Source organism: Schistocerca serialis, chromosome 2, assembly GCF_023864345.2.
Source record: "Schistocerca serialis cubense isolate TAMUIC-IGC-003099 chromosome 2, iqSchSeri2.2, whole genome shotgun sequence".
In the NCBI taxonomy this organism is placed as follows: Eukaryota; Metazoa; Arthropoda; class Insecta; order Orthoptera; family Acrididae; genus Schistocerca; species Schistocerca serialis.
Genome location: NC_064639.1, coordinates 513,775,976 through 513,796,154, shown reverse-complemented (window position 1 = coordinate 513,796,154; position 20,179 = coordinate 513,775,976). Strand labels below are relative to the sequence as shown.

Sequence of the window (20,179 nt, the reverse complement as noted above, 5' to 3'; positions counted from 1 at the left end):
GGATGTTAACTAACGAAGGTTGAGGCCAAGAGGGTTATGGGAACACAGGATGTATTGCAGGGAACGTTCCCACCTGCACAATTCAGAAAAGCTGGTGTTGGTGGGAAGCACCCATATTGCACAGGCCATGAAGCAGTCATTGAGATGAGGGGTATTGTGTTTGGCAGCGTGTTCAGCTACAGGGTGGTCACCTTGTGTTTTGGCCATAGTTTGTCGGTGGCTGTTCAGGTGGACAGAGAGCTTCCTACTCCCACCTCAGAGTACCACTGTCCACCACTTCTACAACAACCTCCAACCCTCCCCCAAGCCCCCTCATAGCTGACAAACCCTGTCTCGCAGACCTAATACACTTACCCCACCCTCCAAAGCTACCTCCCACCACCACATCGAACCTAAAACCTAAACAGTCCTGCAACACAGTCATGAACGTTTCCTCCAGAAGCCTTAGTCCCACAGAAATATCAGTCCTTTCCAAAGGCCTCATCTTTTGCCCCACTCCCAAATTCAACAATGCAGGACTAGTTAAAGACTTTCTCTCCTTCTCCTGGTCCCTACAGAGGAAACCCTTTTTTGCCACCAACCTGACCAATCACACTCAACCAAAGACCAATATTAAACCTTGCCTAACTCAGTTCACTACTCCATCCAACCGTGATCCACCCCCACTGCCTCCAAACCACCCCCTCTTAACTTTCCAGAATTTCTTATCCTCGAACATTGCCTCACCATCATTCCCCAAATCCCTCAACATGCATACTAACCTTACATCCGCAGAAAGAACTGCAGTACACCATCTAAAAACAGATCCCGATCTTATAATCCTACCTGCAGACAATGGTTCCACCACCGTAGTTTTGAACTGCAAGGATTATGTGGCAGAAGGGCTCTATCAGCTGTCAGATACTTCTTCCTACAAACCATGCCACAGTGATCCCATTCCAGCAATCCAGCAGGATCTCCAGTTACTACTCAAATCCTTAGGACCATCCCAGAACCTCTCCCCAGTGTCCATCTCTCTACTTACTCCTACCACTCCCCACACTCCCACCTTCTACACGCTTCCTGAAGTCCATAAACCCAACCACCCAGGAGACCTCATTGTGGCTGGTTACTGTGCCTCCACTGAGAGAATCTCTGCTCTCATAGACCAACACCTTCAACCTTTTACCCAGAACCTATCCTCCTATATAAAAGATACTAACATTTTCTCAACCAACTCTCCACAGTTCCTTTCCCTTTACCACATGGGCCCTGCTCGTCACTATTGATGCCACCTCCCTGTACACTAACATTCCTAATGCCCATGGCCTTAGTGCTATTAAACACTACTTTTCCAGATGCCCTATGGATTCCAAACCTACAACCTCCTTGCTAGTCTCCATGACCAACTGTATCCTCACCCACAATTACTTCTCCTTTGAAAACGTTACCTACAAACAAATCCACGGTAAGGCTATGGGCACCTGCATGGCACCATCCAATGCTAACCTATTCATGGGCCATCTAGAGGAATCCTTCCTAAAAACCCAGAATCCTAAACCCCTCACCTTGGTTAGATTCATTGATGACATCTTTTCTATCTGGATTGAAGGTGAGGACACCTTATTCACATTCCTCCAGAACCTCAACAACTTCTCCCCCATTTGCTTCACCTGGTCCTACTCAACCCAACAAGCCACCTTCCTAGATGTTGACTTCCACCTCAGAGATGGCTACATCAGTACCTCCGTCCATATCAAACATACTAACCACCAGCAATGCCTCCACTTTGATAGCTGCCACCCGTTTCATACCAAGAAGTCCCTTCCGTACAGCCTAGCCACCCGTGGTCATCACATCTGCAGTGATGAGCAGTCCCTCTCTAAATATACCGAGGGTCTCACTGAAGGCTTCAGTGACCGCAATTATCCTCCCATCCTTGTACAAAAACAAATCTCCTATGCCTTATCTCTCCAGTCTCCCACCACCTTCCAAAATATCACAGTCCTGCCACAGAGGAGCATTCCCCTCATAACTCAGTACCATCTGGGACTGGAGCAACTGAATTACATTCTCTGACAGTGTTTCGATTACCTCTCGTTGTGCCCTGAAATGAGAAATGTCCTACCCACTATCCTTCCCACCCCTCCTACCGTGGTATTCTGCCGTCCACCAAACCTACAGAATATACTTGTCCATCCTTACACAACCCCTGTTCCCAATCCCTTACCTAATGGCTCATAACCCCATAATAGACTTAGATGCAAGACCTGTCCCATACATCCTCCTACCTCCACCTACTCCAGTTCGGTCACTAACATCACCTATCCCATGAAAGGCAGTGCTACCTGTGAAGACAGTCATGTGATTTACAAGCTCAGCTGCCACCACTGTGCTGCATTCTATGTAGGCATGACAACCAACAAGCTGTCTGTCCGCATGAATAGCCATCGACAAACTGTGGCCAAAAAAGAAGTGGACCACCCTGTAGCTGAACACACAGCCAACATGATACCCATCATCTCAATGACTGCTTCACGGCCTGTGCCATATGGATCCTTCCCTCCAACATGAGCTTTTCTGAATTGCGCAGGTGGTAACTTTCCCTGCAATACATCCTATGTTCCCATAACCCTCCTGGCCTCAACCTTCGTTAGTCACCATTGTCACCAGTCCAGCCCCCCTCCCTGTTCCCATTCCAGCACTACACAGCCGTCATTTCACCTCCACACCCAGTCTTTTAATTTCTTTTTATTATTATTTTTATATCTCTCCTTTCCGCTACTTACCCCCTCCCCCCTCCGCACCTTCTCACCTACCCTCCGTCTAAACTGCAACACTTCACTGTCTGTCACTCCCACCATATTATCCCTTTTCTCCCTGCCCCAACCTCCTCCTCACCCCCACCCAGTCACCACTCCCATCATGCACTGGTGGTGCTGCTCGCAGTGTAGTTTCAGCTCTCTGAAACTGCAGACGTGTGTGCAAGTTGCGCTTGCATGAGTGTGTGTGTGCGCTTGTGTGCACGTGTGTCTAATGCTGACAAAGGCCTTAATGGCCGAAAGCTATGATTGTGTGAATCTTTTTATTGTGCCTATCACGACTCAGCATCTCTGCTATATGGTGAGTAGCAACTTTCCTTGTCTCATATCGCTAACCCTTACTGTCATTGCTATCCATTGTCTGTTCGTTTGAAGTCAGAAATTAGTTATGTTGTATTTTACTTTTGCTGATTCATACAGTATTAACTTACAGTTACTGCAGAATTCAAATGCATTATGTGTAATTACTGATTTATTTAGACAACTATAATTGTATGAATGTTTGAGTATGTTGATATAATATGGTCACACAATGGTTAGACTATTTTCAAACATCACAGATAATTAATGAAAAGCAACCTGTAGCTTCTGAAGTTAATTCTACATTTGTATTTTCTTAATTATTATGTTTCTAGTAGAAGTGATAAATATTTTATACTGTGACTAAATTTTGTGTGGTATGTCTGTACATTTAATTACCTACTTGAATTATACTTAAAGAGTTATTATGATTTATTTTGTGAAGTTTCAAAACTGATAAAGTCTGTAATGATAATACAGAGTCAACAGACTTCTGGTTTCTATAGTCATTGTGTAATAGTCATTCCATTAGTGGAGCAGATTTATTGTCCACCCTCATGGAAGTGTTCAATACATAGAGCAGCTTTTACTAATTATGCCATCCATACTTCATGGGGTTCATTAAGTATTGAAAAAGGAGGAAAATTTTGTGCAAAGTGAGGCTATATAAAATTACAAAGAAACGCTCAAGCAGTACTCAAGAATGAGTCACACTATTGTTGTCTATGTGGTCTCCTTTATACATGAGCCATCCATCCATAGAATTCTCCCAAAAAACAGATGTCAACCATTGCTTTACCTTCTACTGCCCTCACATGCTTACATATTTAAGCAAGATGACTATGTCAAGCAGCACAATAATAATGTTGTATTAGAACTTTATGGGTTTGTTTTTCCTTGTCATCTGCATTAACTTAATTTTTTTTTGCATTTACAGCAAGCTGCAATTTATCTTACCAACTATAAATTTTGTCTAAGTCATCTTGCCCCCTCTTACAGTCACACAGTGATACATAATCAGACACTATGACATCTACAGCAAAAATCTTCAGATTGCTACTCATCTTGTCTGTCAGATCATTTATGTGTGTAGAGGATAGATGTGGTCCTATCACAGTGACCTGATCCACCCCTGACAATACCCTTGCTCTCATGAACACTTGCCATCAAGCACACTCACATATCTGGGGACCTAGCCTGTGTGGTTGGACCTTCATTAACAGTCTGTAGTGGGGCACTGTATCAAACACTTTCCAGAAATCTAGGAATATGGAATCTGCTTGTTGTCCTTCATCCATGACTTGCAGGATATCATGCAAGAAATCCACAAACTGAGTTTCACATAAGCTACAGTTTCTAAATCCATGCTGACTTATGGACAGGAGCTTTTCTGTCTCAAGGAAATATATTATATTTGAATTCAGAATTCGTTCAAGAATTCTCCTGATGACCATCGTTAAGGATATATTCTGTTATTTTGTGGGTCTGTTCTTTTACCCTTCTTATATGATGAGTCACCTGAACGTCTATCAATACAAACCTTGCCCTGTGTCTGTCATATTGGAAATAAAATGGACTTTCTACTGTTCTCATGATAAATACAAGCTAAGTAAGGGACCAGTGCCATAGAGTACACAATGTAAAACCAAACTGGAATTCCATTCAGACCTGGTGACACATTTGTTTTCAACTCTTTCATATGATGCTCTCGGGTGTGTGAAGGTCAAATGATGTTATGTTTGCATGATCCTCCTGCATGAATGATTTCTTTAAACATGAAAATTAAGACTTCAGCTTTTGTTTTGCTGTCATCTGTTGCCACATAAGATTGATCAACAAGCGACTGAAAAGAAGCTTTCAATCCACTTACTGATTTTATGCAGGACCAGAATTTTTCTTGGCAAGGTGAAATGGTGGAAGTAGTTGCATGATTCACATACTGATCATTTTACAGGTGCACGAATTTCTACTAACTTTTGTCTGTCATCATTTGCTCATTTGGCTTTGAACCAAGAGTGCAACAGTCTCTGTATCCTCAGCATTTTCCAAATTTTGTTCTTAAACCACAGTGTGTCTTTTCTGCCTTAATCCACTTATTCAACATGTACACTCTCCAGAGCATGATTTACAATCAATACAAACCTTGCCCATAAGTCCTCTGTGTCCATCATATTGGAAATAAATTAAGTCCATTCACTGTCTGGGTGAAACGCAAAAATACTCTCATAGCCTTCATGATGGATTTATTAACTTTAAAAATCATCGCCGTTATGATGACATTGTGATCACAAGCCCTGTCTCTATATTCCCACTATGATAAGGTCAGGGCTGTTGTAGCTACAACGTCTAATGTACTTTGATTCTGTGTGAGTTGTTGAACTAGCTGCTCAAGACAGTTTCCAGAAAATGTGTTCAAAATTATTTCACAAGACTGCCCATACCAATTTTAATGAACCAATAGACATCCCAGTTTGTACTTGGTAAGTTAAAGTCACCTCCAAATAACACTGCATGCTGTGATTACTCCACATTATTAAGTGTAGACTTCCTTTGAACGATTCTAAAAATCTCAGAGTGGAACAGGGTGGCTGGTAAAAGCTTCTGATAATTAACTTGAATTCAACTCAACCTGTTACTTGTTTCCCGATAACTTCAAAGTTACACTCATTTTTGACTTCAGTAACAACAACAAATCTCTTCCTAAGGAGTCTAATCTGTCTATCTGATATAGGTTCTATGCTTTATTAAATATTTTGCAGCTATCTGCTATGGGTTTCAGCCAGATCTTATTTCCAATAATAATTCAAGTGTGACAGCTGTACTTGGTGATAATAAATTCAGGAACTATGTTATGAATAATTTATCAATTTACTGTTAAAATTTTGATAGTCACAGTAACTTTACTTTGTATATGATTTGATTTCACTCTCTGCAAACCAACTGGTCAGCCATCATAAGAGGACCTCAAACTATCTTATAGCCTAAAAAACCTCCCAAGTGCACAGTACAAGTACTCTCCCATCTGAGTAGCTGCTTCTTTTGTGTAGTGTACCCCTGATCTATCAAGAGGAATTCTTCACTTCTCCATCCAACAACACAGCCAAGACCAACGCAGAATCGACGGAGCCTTTTGTTGAGACCCTGCCCTTGGCTCCAAACCAAAAGACCCTGATCAACTCTGGGAATGATGCCACAAATCGCAAGCTCTGGTTGCACTTCACAAGTGCAACCAACAGTATTCATCACTTCCACCAGCACCCTGTATGAACTGAGGATGGCCTCACTGTGGTGATTCTGTATTAGGTGACAGTACTAGCACAAGACACTGTGGTGCATTATGCTAACTACTTAAGCCCCATCTTATTCTACTATTTGCTCCTGTGAACATGAATGCATTATGCAGGCCTTGGAGTCACTCACGTCCATCTAGAAAGTATTTACTGAGGTTAACGAAGGCTATGTTAACCTGATGTACTCGATGATGCCCTTTAGCTACAGTGTCTAATGTATTGTCCTAAGAAATACCAAATTAAGATCAGTCTGAAGATGCCTAAATAAGGTGAAATGCATAGTTGATAAATAAAAAAAACTAAAATTGCAACCAACACTGTTTTCAACTAATACAGTTAAACACTGGTTTGCTGAGTCATGCCACAGATGGGTTAGAAGGCTTTCTTTAGTTTAGCGAAAGCTTGAGTGAGAAATTCTTCTCATGCTTCATTAGATACTAGTGTTCTTTTTTTCTTTTCTTTCAGAGCAGCTGTCCCATACTCAAATGATTTTTTTTCATTTACTCATTTTTTAAATCTCCTCCTCAAGACACCTGTGGTTTGTTTCCTCTTTTTGCTTTCCTTTCACATTCTTCCTCATAAGCAATATAATTTGCATATGCTTGCTGTCCATGCCTAATGAGCTGGAATTCAATGGGCAGAGGGAGAAAATGGGGGTATTATCCCAAAAGATCCCTCAGAGTTGAAACACTCTAAAAATCTTTCAGTCACCACTGCCTTGTGTTCTTCTAGTGTGTGCTCCATGTCCACATTTTTGTGGGAAAATATAAGAGAAGCATTTACAAGTTTTGAAACATTTGGATATTTTTAACTCTATGGATGATGAGTCTCATTTTGAGATGTGCTGTTTTCAGCAACTGTCAATATCTTTGTTATTTATGGCTGAGTCATCTGCAGAACCTTCCACTTGTCTAATAAGTAATCTTGCCAAAGGTCAAACAACATAATTTTTGCAACCTTTAACATTTCACTGCAGCTTCTGCTCTGTATTCTTTCTATGGGGTCTAAAGACCTAAAACATTTTAGTAGTGCACTTGATAAGCACATCTTTTTCATTACATTTGCAAGCTAAGATGTAATGTTTTTGGGTATTCTTTAGAAACCACAACTTATCACATACTTCCAGTTTACTAAGCTCTTTGATTACTTGCTCACTAGTAATTAGTTGTTCAAGAGGAAGCATATTATCCAATATAAAGAATTCATTATGAAGAATTTCAGAAATACTCTCAATTTTTCTCAAAGTAGAAACTTTCAACAGATGCGGCAAAAAGGTTTGAAGTATGTTTTCAATATATGACTGAAACTTGTGAATCAAAGGTGTTTGGCTTTGAAAATGTTTTGTGGACTTACTAAATAATCCTGTAGATGAAATTATGAAATGGAATACTGCTTTCAATGGAGATTTTTTTTTTTTTAAAAAAAACAAACATTCACAATGGCATTGTAGAATTTGGACAGAATAGTGGCACAATTACTTTATAGAGTTATATGCTTAAGGAAGTAATACAGAATACCACGCCCCTGTTCCAAAATCCTATTGACTGAAGTTCCAGAAGTCTTAAGTGGTATCATACGTTATGTTTACAAAGCTGTGATATCCAAAAATAAGAAAATGAATATAAAGGAGACAATGACCTTTCATAATGAATTGTTATTGAGAGGTGGAGAACAACTATCTGTCCCAGTATTATGAATGGATGGTGCTAGCAAATTACATCTAATGTAGTGAATAATAATGAGTGATTTTGCCCCCCTTCCCCTTCCACTGTCATGGTCTCCCTTCATCTCTCTCTCTCTCTCTGTCTACCCCACCCAGGCCTGGATGTGCACACAGACTGCCATTTGTAGACATGCACTGTATGTTACAGAAAATCATGGTTAATGATAACTTTCTAAAGAAATGCACCTTGATTTGTGTAATTCATTCATGTTTCATTTATTACATATAACTGAATACTGTTACAGTAATACAAGCTCCTTTAAGATGAGATAGCCATTAACAGCAACCATGTTCTACATCCTGGAGGATCTCCTCATTATGGATAAATTGGAATGAAAGTAAATCTAATTTAATCTAATTGCAATGCAGAAACCAAAATTATGAAGAAATGGTGTTAGTAGACAAAAAAAAAAAAAAAAAAAAAAAAAAAAAAAAAAAAAAAAAAAAAAAAGAACTAAGCACATCCAAATAGTGTATACTTACCCTGAACCGTATTTGTGGTTGACAGTGAGGACTTCCAGGACAATGAAATGCTAGAGACTGTTGACTTTGACACTTCAAAGTCTGTCGGTGCTAAGGGAACTGGAAAGTGAAGAAAATTATGTGATGTATTTTTGCTTGTAAGAGAAATATACAATGCAAAAACTACAAAGCCATAGAAAATATATATGCTTGTGAGGCAAACATACTTCAATATTTTTAAAACAAAAGCAGAAAACTACTTCACCTTACTATGATTGAGTCAGTAATTGAACTAATTATTATTTTTGAATATATAATTAATTTAAATGCATGTAAATACTTTCAGTTATGACCGTAAAAGTGGACAAGTTCACTAATATTTACCTTAAGTGAGCACAAATTATCATAGCTTTGTTTTGGTCCCTCTGTCCAGCTTTCACTGATTTTATTTGCCACACATAATTATGATAATTCTGTAATATAATTAATTAAGATAACTGATAGTCTATATCACTTACTGCCTTTGTTCCTGCTCTCTTAAGAAGGCATGTAATGAAACAATGAATTTAGAATATTATAGAATCAGGTTTAAAAAACCATAACCACAGTTTTCTTAATGAAATGTCATATCTTAAGACTAACATATGAACACTTGAAATTCTGTAAGTCAGTCTTTCGCCACTGACACCATGTAGAAAATGGCTGTAGTTCACAAATTGTTTAGAAGTATAGTTCTCTAGTCATTTCAATCACTGTTTCATCAAATCTGAAAACAAATTCAGGAAAATAACAATCAAAGATTTCACTGAAATAGAAGAACATAACCGTACCTAGAGAAAATATAATTCATGGTAGGGTGACAGCAGCATGAAAGAAATGATACTGTGTCCCAGCATTTTGGATACAGAAGTTTCTTTCTCTAATATCATCTACACAGTAAAAGGGAAATAAGAAAAATGGTGTTAATGAGGAAAGACAGCCACTAACAATCCTATACTGATTGAGTTACACTAGTTGTGGACTTACTGCAATTCATGAAGTTTATAACATTGTTACAAGCAGGACAGTCACTTAGTTGCTATAATAGTGAAGGGAAAGTCAAATGATGCTAACTGCTGACTGATCATTTGATTGTTTCATAATTCAGCCAAGTATTTCAGTCAGATGAAATAACTAAAGGAAACTAGTCTCTATGGCCATACCAGCTATATGAATGTTTTCATTCATTCCCTGTGTCTGGGTGTTTTCAGTTAATGTGATATTGAGCAAAGTGATGCAGTGGTTTGCACACTGGACATTCATTTGGGAGGATGATAGTTCAAACCTGCATCCGGCCATCCTGATTTAGGTTTTCCATGATTTCCCTAAATTGCTTCAGGCAAATGCTGGAATGGTTCCTTTGAAAGGGCATGGCCAACTTCCCCACCCTTCCCTAATATGATGGGACCAACAACCTCACTGTTTGGTCCCTTACCGAAAATTAACCAACTTAAAGTGACACAGCCAAATGACACACATCTCTGACTCTTACATTATGGCAATTATATGAATGTTTTCAGTCAGTCTAAGGGCAGTAAACTTTTTAAAAGACAAATATTGTATCTTCTTTTAAGGGGAAGTGAATAAAGAGTATATTTCTAAAAGTGAAGTATATTTGAAATTACATTGACTGCCATGAGCGAAATGAGTAAACTGCTGCTCAAAGCCATATTAAGTGGTTCATACATTTGGATTGATCATCTAATTTGTAGTCCATCTGTATCATCGAAACTTAAAAAAAATTTCTTAGTGGGAATCTGCAAGATATCTTGTAACTAGTTTACAGAGTAGAAAACTCAACTCAGTACCAGCTATGAGGTAATTTGTTGTCAACAGTTGCCAGCTTTGATATTTTGAAACATGTTCAACAATATGATCCATGCCTTTGTTGTAACTGTGTCAGTAGTTGTTCCGACTGATGTTTATTGCTATCTATGTTCTTTTTAAAATGCCTAGTGATACGAGAAAACTAAGTGATGTAGAACTTGAACATTTACCTAACATGAGTGAATCAGAATGGGACAAGTTCATGGACAAATTCGCAGATGGTGGAAGTCTCCACAACACATCTGCATGTGAGCATTTAAGTGAGGATTCTGGTGCAGACAACAGTGAGTGCAATGAAGGAGATGAGCAGGTTGGCCCAAAAGCAAACACTACAAATAACAGTGGTGAATGCCATGAGATTCAAGATCCACCAGTATTTGTGTTCAACAGGGATGTGGGACTAAAATTACATTTAAAAAGTTTTGGCATCAATGCACTTGTTGATTTGTTTCTTTCCAAAGACTCATTATGTGAACACACAAATTTATATGCAAGCCAGAAAGTAGATACACATGGGAGGAGAAGATCAACTAGCCTCTCAAGGTGGAGGGATACAGATGTCATGGAAAGGGAAGTATTTCTGGGGCTGTTGCTGTAAATGGGATATTGTTGTTTTCCATCAACAGAATATTACTGGAGTACAAGTTCTTTTTAAAGTGTCATGTTCTGGAGATTTGTTATGAGTAGAAATAGAGTCTCAGGACAAATAACTGCAATACAGTGATCGACTCTACAAAATTAGACCACTTTTGGATCATCTCAATGCCATCATGAGCAATAATTATGTTTCAGATAAGAATCTCTGCTTTAATGAATCAATGATTTTTTTTGGCATGGCTGTCTGTTTTTTAGGCAGTATACCATGAACAAGAAATGCAAGTATGGTGTACAACTTTATGAACTCTGTGAATCTAATGGTATGGTTCTCAAAATAAAAATCTACTGTAGCAAGTCACAGGAGAAGCTGCAGCTGAAGTTGTTTTATACCTGATGGAAGTTTTCTTGAACAAAGTATATGTAGTTCATATGGACAATTTTCATAATTCTGTATCACTTACAAAACCTATGTGCATGGAACATTATGTAACAACAGAAAAGGAAACCCAAAATTTATAGTTACTATGAAACTGAAGGAAGCTCAGGTGACATGGAAAATAAATGACCATGTCGTTGTTTGCAAATGGAAGGACAAAAGGAAAGTCCTGGCCATTTCTAATATGTTCTGTGCCAAAATAGAGGAAGTTCACAATCAAAATGGCAAAGTTGCCTTGAAACCAAACATAGTCAGAGACTACAACAATGGTACTTTTGTGAAAGAAAGTCAGCTCTTTGTGTGGAAGAATGTTTTAAGATGTATCATCAATAAAAAAAATAAACAAAAATAATAAAATAAATCTTTATTTTCATTGCCAATATTATGATAAGGAAAGTTGCTACTCACCATATAGCAGAGATAACAAAAAGACTCTCACAACTAAAGTTTAGGCTATTGGCCTTTGACAACAACACACACACACACACACACACACACACACACACACACACACACACACACACAAAGTGTGGTTTCAGTTGTGTGAGACTGCAGCCATGTGCGTGAGTTGCATTTTGCATGTGTGTGTGTGTGTGTGTGTGTGTGTGTGTGTGTGTGTGTGTGTGTGTCTGCCAATGACTGAAAGCTTTAGTTGTGAGAGTCATTTTGTTGTGTCTATCTGTGACTCAGCATCTCTGCTATATGGTGTGTAGTAACTTTTGTTCTCATAATATTGTTACATTCCATCCTGGATTTTCTATTGCTTGATCTTATTTTCATTACCATTAGAAACACATAGTAAACATTTTACCTCCAAAGCTAGAATATTTGTATGAACTTTTGTATGCACTTTTCTGTCAGTTTACTCCAGGAGTGAAAATAAATTCTGTTCCATCATCCCCAAAAGATTTATTATACCTGCCCCTGATATTCAAGATCTGTAAATTGCATTGATTTGCTACGAATTTTTTTGTATCTGAGTTTACACAGAAACTTGTTTTCTACGATTCAGTCATAGTGGACGCTGGCAGCCACGTCATCAGGTATGAGATAAATTGTAGTTGGCAGTCAACATGTTAAATATGAATTTTTCATACTTCTGACATAATGTTTTGTTTGATTTAAAAGATTAATACCTGATGCTACATTGTTGTTGCTGTTGTGGTCTTCAGTCCAGAGACTGGTTTGATGCAGCTCTCCATGCTACTCTATCCCGTGCAAGCTTCTTCATCTCCCAGTACCTACTGCTACCTACATCCTTCTGAATCTGCTTAGTGTATTCATCTCTTGGTCTCCCTCTATGATTTTTACCCTCCACGCTGCCCTCCAATACTAAATTGGTGATCCCTTGATGCCTCAGAACATGTCCTACCAACAGATCCCTTCTTCTAGTCAAGTTGTGCCACAAATTTCTCTTCTCTCCAATTCTATTCAATACCTCCTCATTAGTTATGTGATCTACCCATCTAATCTTCAGCGTTCTTCTGTAGTACCACATTTTGAAAGCTTCTATTCTCTTCTTGTCTAAACTATTTATCATCCACGTTTCACTTCCATACATGGCTACACTCCATACAAATACTTTCAGAAACGACTTCCTGACACTTAAATCTATACTCCATGTTAACAAATTTCTCTTCTTCAGAAACGCTTTCCTTGCCATTGCCAGTCTACATTTTATATCCTCTCTACTTCAACCATCATCAGTTATTATGCTCCACAAATAGCAAAACTCATTTACTGCATTAAGCCTGTCATTTCCTAATCTACTTCCTGCAGCATCACCCGATTTCATTTGACTACATTCTATTATTCTCATTTTGCTTTTGTTGATGTTCATCTTATATCCTCCTTTCAAGACACTGTCCATTCCATTCAGCATTTCTTCCAGGTCCTTTGCTGTCTCTGACAGAATTACAATGTCATCGGCAAACCTCAAAGTTTTTATTTCTTCTCCATGGATTTTAATTCCTACTCCAAATTTTTCTTTTGTTTCCTTTACTGCTTGCTTAATATACAGATTGAATAGCATTGGGGATATGCTAAACCCCTGTCTCACTCCCTTCCCAACCACTGCTTCCCTTTCATGCCCCTTGACTCTTATAACTGCCATCTGGTTTCTGTACAAATTGTAAATAGCCTTTCGCTCCCTGTATTTTACCCCTGCCACCTTCAGAATTTGAAAGAGAGTATTCCAGTGAACATTGTCAAAAGCTTTCTCTAAGTCTACAAATGCTAGAAACATAGGTTTGTCTTTCCTTAATCTGTTTTCTAAGATAAGTCGTAGGGTCAGTATTGCCTCATGTGTTCCAGCATTTCTACGGAATCCAAGCTAATAATAATGACGTGTGACGAGGGCCTCCCATCGGGTAGATCCTTCGCCTGGTGCAAGTCTTTCGATCTGATGCCACTTGAGCAACTTGTGCATCAATGGGGATAAAATGATGATGATTAGGACAACACAACACCCAGTCTGTGAGCGGAGAAAATCTCCGACCCGGCCGGTAGTCGAACACAGGCCCTTAGCTATCAGGGGCACACAGAATCCAAGCTGATCTTCCCCGAGGTTGGCTTCTACCAGTTTTTCCATTTGTCTGTAAAGAATTCGTGTTAGTATTTTGCAGCCGTGGCTTATTAAACTGATAGTTCGGTAATTTTCACATCTGTCAACACCTGCCTTCTTTGGGATTGGAATTATTATATTCTTCTTGAAGTCTGAGAGTATTTCACCTTTGTCATACATCTTGCTCACCAGATGCTAGAGTTTTGTTAGGACTGGCTCTCCCAAGGCTGTCAGTAGTTCTAATGGAATGTTGTCTACTCCCGGGGCCTTGTTTCGACTTAGGTTTTTCAGTGCTCTGTCGAACTCTTCACACAGTGTCATACCTCCTATTTCATCTTCATCTACATTCTCTTCCATTTCTATAATATTGTCCTCAAGAACATTGTATACATCCTCTATATACTCCTTCCACCTTACTGCTTTCCCCTCTTTGCTTAGAACTGGGTTTCCATCTGAGCTCTTGATATTCATGCAAGTGGTTCTCTTTTCTCCAAAGGTCTCTTTAATTTTCCTGTATGCAGTATCTATCTTACCCCTAGTGATATGTGCCTCTACATCCTTACATTTGTCCTCTAGCCATCCCTGCTTAGCCATTTTGCACTTCCAATCAATCTCATTTTTGAGACATTTGTATTCCTTTTTGCCTGCTTCATTTACTGCATTTTTATATTTTCTCCTTTCATTAATTAAATTCAATATCTCTTCTGTTACCCAAGGATTTCTACTAGCCCTCATCATTTTGCCTACTTGATCCTCTGCTACCTTCACTATTTCATCTCTCAGAGCTACCCATTCTTCTTCTACTGTATTTCTTTCCCCCATTCTTGTCAATCATTCCCTAATGCTCTCCCTGACGTTCTCTACAACCTCTGGTTCTTTCAGTTTATCCGGGTCCCATCTCCTCAAATTCCCACATTTTTGCACTTTCTTCAGTTTTAATCTACAATTCATAACCAATAGATTGTGGTCAGAGTCCACATCTGCCCCTTAAAATGTCTTACAATTTAAAAACTGGTTCCTAAATCTCTGTCTGACAGTTATATAATCTATTTGAAACTTGTCAGTATCTCCAGGCTTATTCTATGTATACAACCTTCTTTTATGATTCTTGAACCAAGTATTAGCTATGATTAAGTTATGCTCTATGCAAAATTCTACCAGGCGGCTTCCTCTTTCATTCCTTAACCCCATTCCATATTCACCTACATCTACATCTACATCTATACTCCGCGAGCCACCTTACGGTGTGTGGCAGAGGGTACTTATTGTACCACTATCTGATCCCCCCTTCCCTGTTCCATTCACGAATTGTGCGTGGGAAGAACGACTGCTTGTAAGTCTCCGTATTTGCTCTAATTTCTCGGATCTTTTCGTTGTGATCATTACGCAAGATATATGTGGGCGGTAGTAATATGTTGCCCATCTCTTCCCGGAATGTGCTCTCTCGTAATTTCGATAATAAACCTCTCCGTATTGCGTAACGCCTTTCTTGAAGTGTCCGCCACTGGAGCTTGTTCAGCATCTCCGTAACGCTCTCGCGCTGACTAAATGTCCCCATGACGAATCGCGCTGCTTTTCGCTGGATCATGTCTATCTCTTCTATTAATCCAACCTGGTAAGGGTCCCATACTGATGAGCAATACTCAAGAATCGGACGAACAAGCGTTTTGTAAGCTACTTCTTTCATCGATGAGTCACATTTTCTTAGAATTCTTCCTATGAATCTCAACCTGGCGCCTGCTTTTCCCACTATTTGTTTTGTGTGATCATTCCACTTCAGATCGCTCCGGATAGTAACTCCTAAGTATTTTACGGTCGTTACCGCTTCCAATGATTTACCACCTATGGCATAATCGTACTGGAATGGATTTCTGCCCCTATGTATGCGCATTATATTACATTTATCTACGTTTAGGGAAAGCTGCCAGCTGTCGCACCATGCATTAATCCTCTGCAGGTCCTCCTGGAGTACGTACGAGTCTTCTGATGTTGCTACTTTCTTGTAGACAACCGTGTCATTTGCAAATAGCCTCACGGAGCTACCGATGTTGTCAACTAAGTCATTTATGTATATTGTAAACAATATGTTTCCTTCTCTTCCTTTTCCTACTATCGAGTTCCAGTCACCTATGACAATTAAATTTTCACCTCCCTTCACTATCTGAATAATTTCTTTTATCTCATCATACATTTCATCACTCTCTTCATCATCTGCGGAGCTAGTTGGCATATAAACTTGTACTACTGTGGTAGGTATGGGCTTCGTATCTGTCTTGGCCACAATAATGCATTCACTATGTTTGTAGTAGCTTACCTGCATTCCTATTTTCCTATTCATTATTAAACCTACTCCTGCATTACCCCTATTTGATTTTGTGTTTATAACCCTGTAGTCTCTGACCAGAAGTCTTGTTTCTCCTTCCACCAAACTTCACTAATTCCCACTATATCTAACTTTGACCTATCCATTTCCCTTTTTAAATTTTCTAACCTACCTGCCCGATTAAGGGATCTGACATTCCACGCTTCGATCCATAGAACGCCACCTGTGTACTCCCCGCCCGGAGATCCAAATGGGGGATTATTTTACCTCCGGAATATTTTACCCAAGAGGATGCCATTATCATTTAACCATACAGTAAAGCTGCATGCCCTCGGGAAAAATTATGGCCGTAGTTGCCCCTTGCTTTCAGCTGTTCGGAGTACCAGCACAGCAAGGCCGTTTTGGTTAATGTTACAAGGCCAGATCAGTCAATCATCCAGACTGTTGACCCTGCAACTACTGAAAAGGCTGCTGCCCCTCTTCAGGAACCACACGTTTGTCTGGCCTCTCAACAGATACCCCACCGTTTTGGTTGCACCTACGGTACGGCTATCTTTATCACTGAGGCACACAAGCCTCCCCATCAACGGCAAGGTCCATGGTTCATGCTACATTATAAATTTATATTTAAATAAATGTATAATTACTTTTTTATTTAAATTTATTGAAGCTCTGCCTCTTTATTCTTGCGTAAATGCTGAGGACATGGGGAAAGAAAGTCACATTTTTTTTAAAAATTCGTGATTTAATCGCATACATCACTTGTTAGAAGAATTTTTTGTGAGGAATATTTGTCATGATTCATCAAGTTTTTTGAATTGCTTTAATTACTATAGTTTCATAATATGAATCATTCTTGGAGATACTGTGTATCACATTATATTTATATTGAGGATCACTTTTTATCCATTTATATGTTATCTTCCATTCTCACACTACTGAGCATTTTGGAATTTTAATTCAGACACAAGAAAATGTCTATCCATAAATACAGACAAAAAACTGAGGAAAAAGCTACTTATTGGCACCCCATAAAAAGCAATTATCAGGACACCAATAACAGTGATGACAGGAAATAACAGAGAGCAATCAACAATAACAATTTAACAAAGGCAAAATGACTGATTCTTTACACTTAGAACTGAATGCACCAGACTGTGTTCCTCCCACAGGCTAATTTCATCAAAACAAATGAATGAATGAATAGTCCAACTGATACAGTAAAGCTTCAACAGATTGTATCAACTGGTTTCATTGGGTTGCTCACGCAGACTGGTTTCACTCAAAGGAATGAATGAATAATTCAGCTGCCGGCCATTGTGTCCGAGCAGTTCTAGGCGCTTCCGTCCGGAACTGCGCTGCTGCTGAGGTTGCAGGTTCGAATCCTGACTCGAGCATGGATGTGTGTGATGTCCTTAGGTTAGTTAGGTTTAAGTAGTTCTAAGTCTAGGGGTCTGATGGCCTCAGATGTTAAGTCCCATAGTGCTCAAAGCCATTTGAACCACTTGAATAATTCAGCCAGTATGTAAAACTACAACAGAATAAATCAGTTATTTTCCAGCAACTGACTGAATCAATTGTTTTCATTCAGCTGTTCCCATCACTGTGCAGCAGTATTTAATGGTAATACAAACTGGGTCATACATGTGGTGAAAAAAAAAAAAAAAAAAAAAAAAATGAGATTTCCTGAACAACAGTAGCTCATTACACATAATGATGAAAAAAAAAATGTAATATATCCTACAGATCAAGGCAAGAGGACCGCAGACCAGCTCACTCCAAAACAGGCAATAAAAATGTGCTGTAGCATAGACTAGACAGCACTCCAAAATGGCAAATAGACAGGATGATGGGAAATTAAGAAAAATAAAATATCTCACTGCATGACAGAAAGAGAGAGAGTGAGAGAGAGAGAGAGAGAGAGAGAGAGAGAGAGAGAGAGAGAGAGAGAGAGAGAGAGGGAAAGAGGAGAGAGAGAAAAAGTGACAAAAATAACCCTTATTAATAGCTGATGTACATATAGTATTTGGAAGATAAAGATTCATGAATATTATTTTAAAGTATTGCACCTCTAGATGGGGGCTAAATATAAGATGAAAAGGCAACATCAATAAGGAACTGGACAAAACGAAAATCTCAGGCAATGTACAAAAATCTTGAACAATGAAAGGTAAAAAGACAAGAAGATGGGAACTATGGCAAGCACAGGAGCAAGATATATCAAGGAATCCAGAAGAGCAGAAGCAAGGGATTGGCTACTAATAGAAGAAATGAGTTAAAAGGGAGATGCAGGAGAAGTTACAGACTGAACTACAATTTCCTGATTTCAGAGTTCTAAAACATTAATATTAGGAGGAGTGCTACATTCTTGTGCATAAGTTAAGGGAACTCCAATATTCATGAAAAACGTTGTGTTGCTGCAGTACTATGCAGACTATATTGTAGTGGGGCGACACAAATACAAGACATACATGGACCACAAGTCTGATACTGCTTACAGTGCCAGCTACTTGTTGTGCAGTTAACGCTGTACTTGTAGCCCATAAATAAGAAAAATGGTGCAGGGAAAATATTTGTATGATATTACATGTGGCTGGATTATTGGTGAATTGGAGGCAAGTCACAATCAATAAATGGTGGGACAGGGGTTGAATGGCGCTCATAATATCATATCTGGAGAAAATTCCAAGAGAGATGTTACTATCCAGCTCCAGGAACATAGTCATCCATTAAGTGTCAGAATAAATTCAACACTATGACACCTGTCGTGGCTAGAGCCCTCATGACACCCTCTGCATTACATTTCCCCATCAGGGTGCATATTGACATGTTGCTCCAAATGCTGAACATCTTATAAGATGTATTTTCCTCACTTAAAGGCACTTAATAGCTTGGTAAATGTACTACCTTGCCCATCTTGAGTGGACCTAGCACACATAAGGTGGTATCCTGTTAATAACCAAGAGTGTTTTTAGCCTGGAGATAAATTGAACAATTTGAGATTGTTGAGATTTTCACAATCTGTTCATGTGCTGTGCTCCTCGGACAGCTTACAACTCTGCTAGTATTGTGGAAAGAGACCAGTATCATGGCACAAGTGTCTGAATCAAGTATGATACAGGTCACATATACTGCTACATTTGTTTCCTAGGGGTTGACAATTGTGGTCTACAGAAAGAACATCATGCAACAGTATGTGTTTCTCAAGGTGCATATGGACCTATGTTCTGTCTGATGAATGATGCACAACCAGACAGGACTAGCCGGGTAGACACATATCTAAAACTTGAGGAGATCATACATTTTAAAGTGACCAGATCACTTTCTGACCGTAAATCTGATGGAACATCATGGGATGCTCCAGTTCAAAGGATTACAGCACTAACACAGCCATAATGGGTCATTTATGACTTCCTGACGGCAATGGAAAATGTTATTTGAAGTCATGTAGAGTGGGTTGAACTACAATATAAAGAGTGTGTGTGCATTATGTATTGCAAGGAAAGGATATCATATCATCTATTGACATTTTGTTTCTCCAGTGGAGTAGGAACACCATACACAATAAATAGCATCCATGGACTGTGACCAATTTTCTGATATACCTTGTTTCTGTATCACTTTGTCACAAGGTTGTCAGAGCATATTTTAACATCACTGTGTATCATGTTTTGATGATCCAAGAAAACCATTTTATTATTTATTATTAATTCCTATAACTCCTTATGTGGAGCATAGGGCTGTAACAAAGGATCACCATCGTGTTCTGTGTTCTGCTAGGATTTTCACTCTTTCCCATTCTATTCCTTATTGTTAAC

At 39.0% G+C, this 20,179-nt stretch overlaps 1 protein-coding gene across 1 annotated transcript in view; it reads right to left on the bottom strand.

Moving 5' to 3' along the window:
- The window catches only part of LOC126456165 (Down syndrome cell adhesion molecule-like protein Dscam2), a 358,605-nt gene that overhangs the window by 103,544 nt on the left and 234,882 nt on the right, over positions 1-20,179 (bottom strand). The window contains exons 15-16 of the mRNA XM_050091919.1: positions 9,095-9,112; positions 8,598-8,696 (exon numbers count right to left, since the gene is read on the bottom strand). Coding sequence (XP_049947876.1) covers positions 8,598-8,696; positions 9,095-9,112 — 117 coding nt within the window. The remainder of the gene's footprint in view (positions 1-8,597; positions 8,697-9,094; positions 9,113-20,179) is intronic.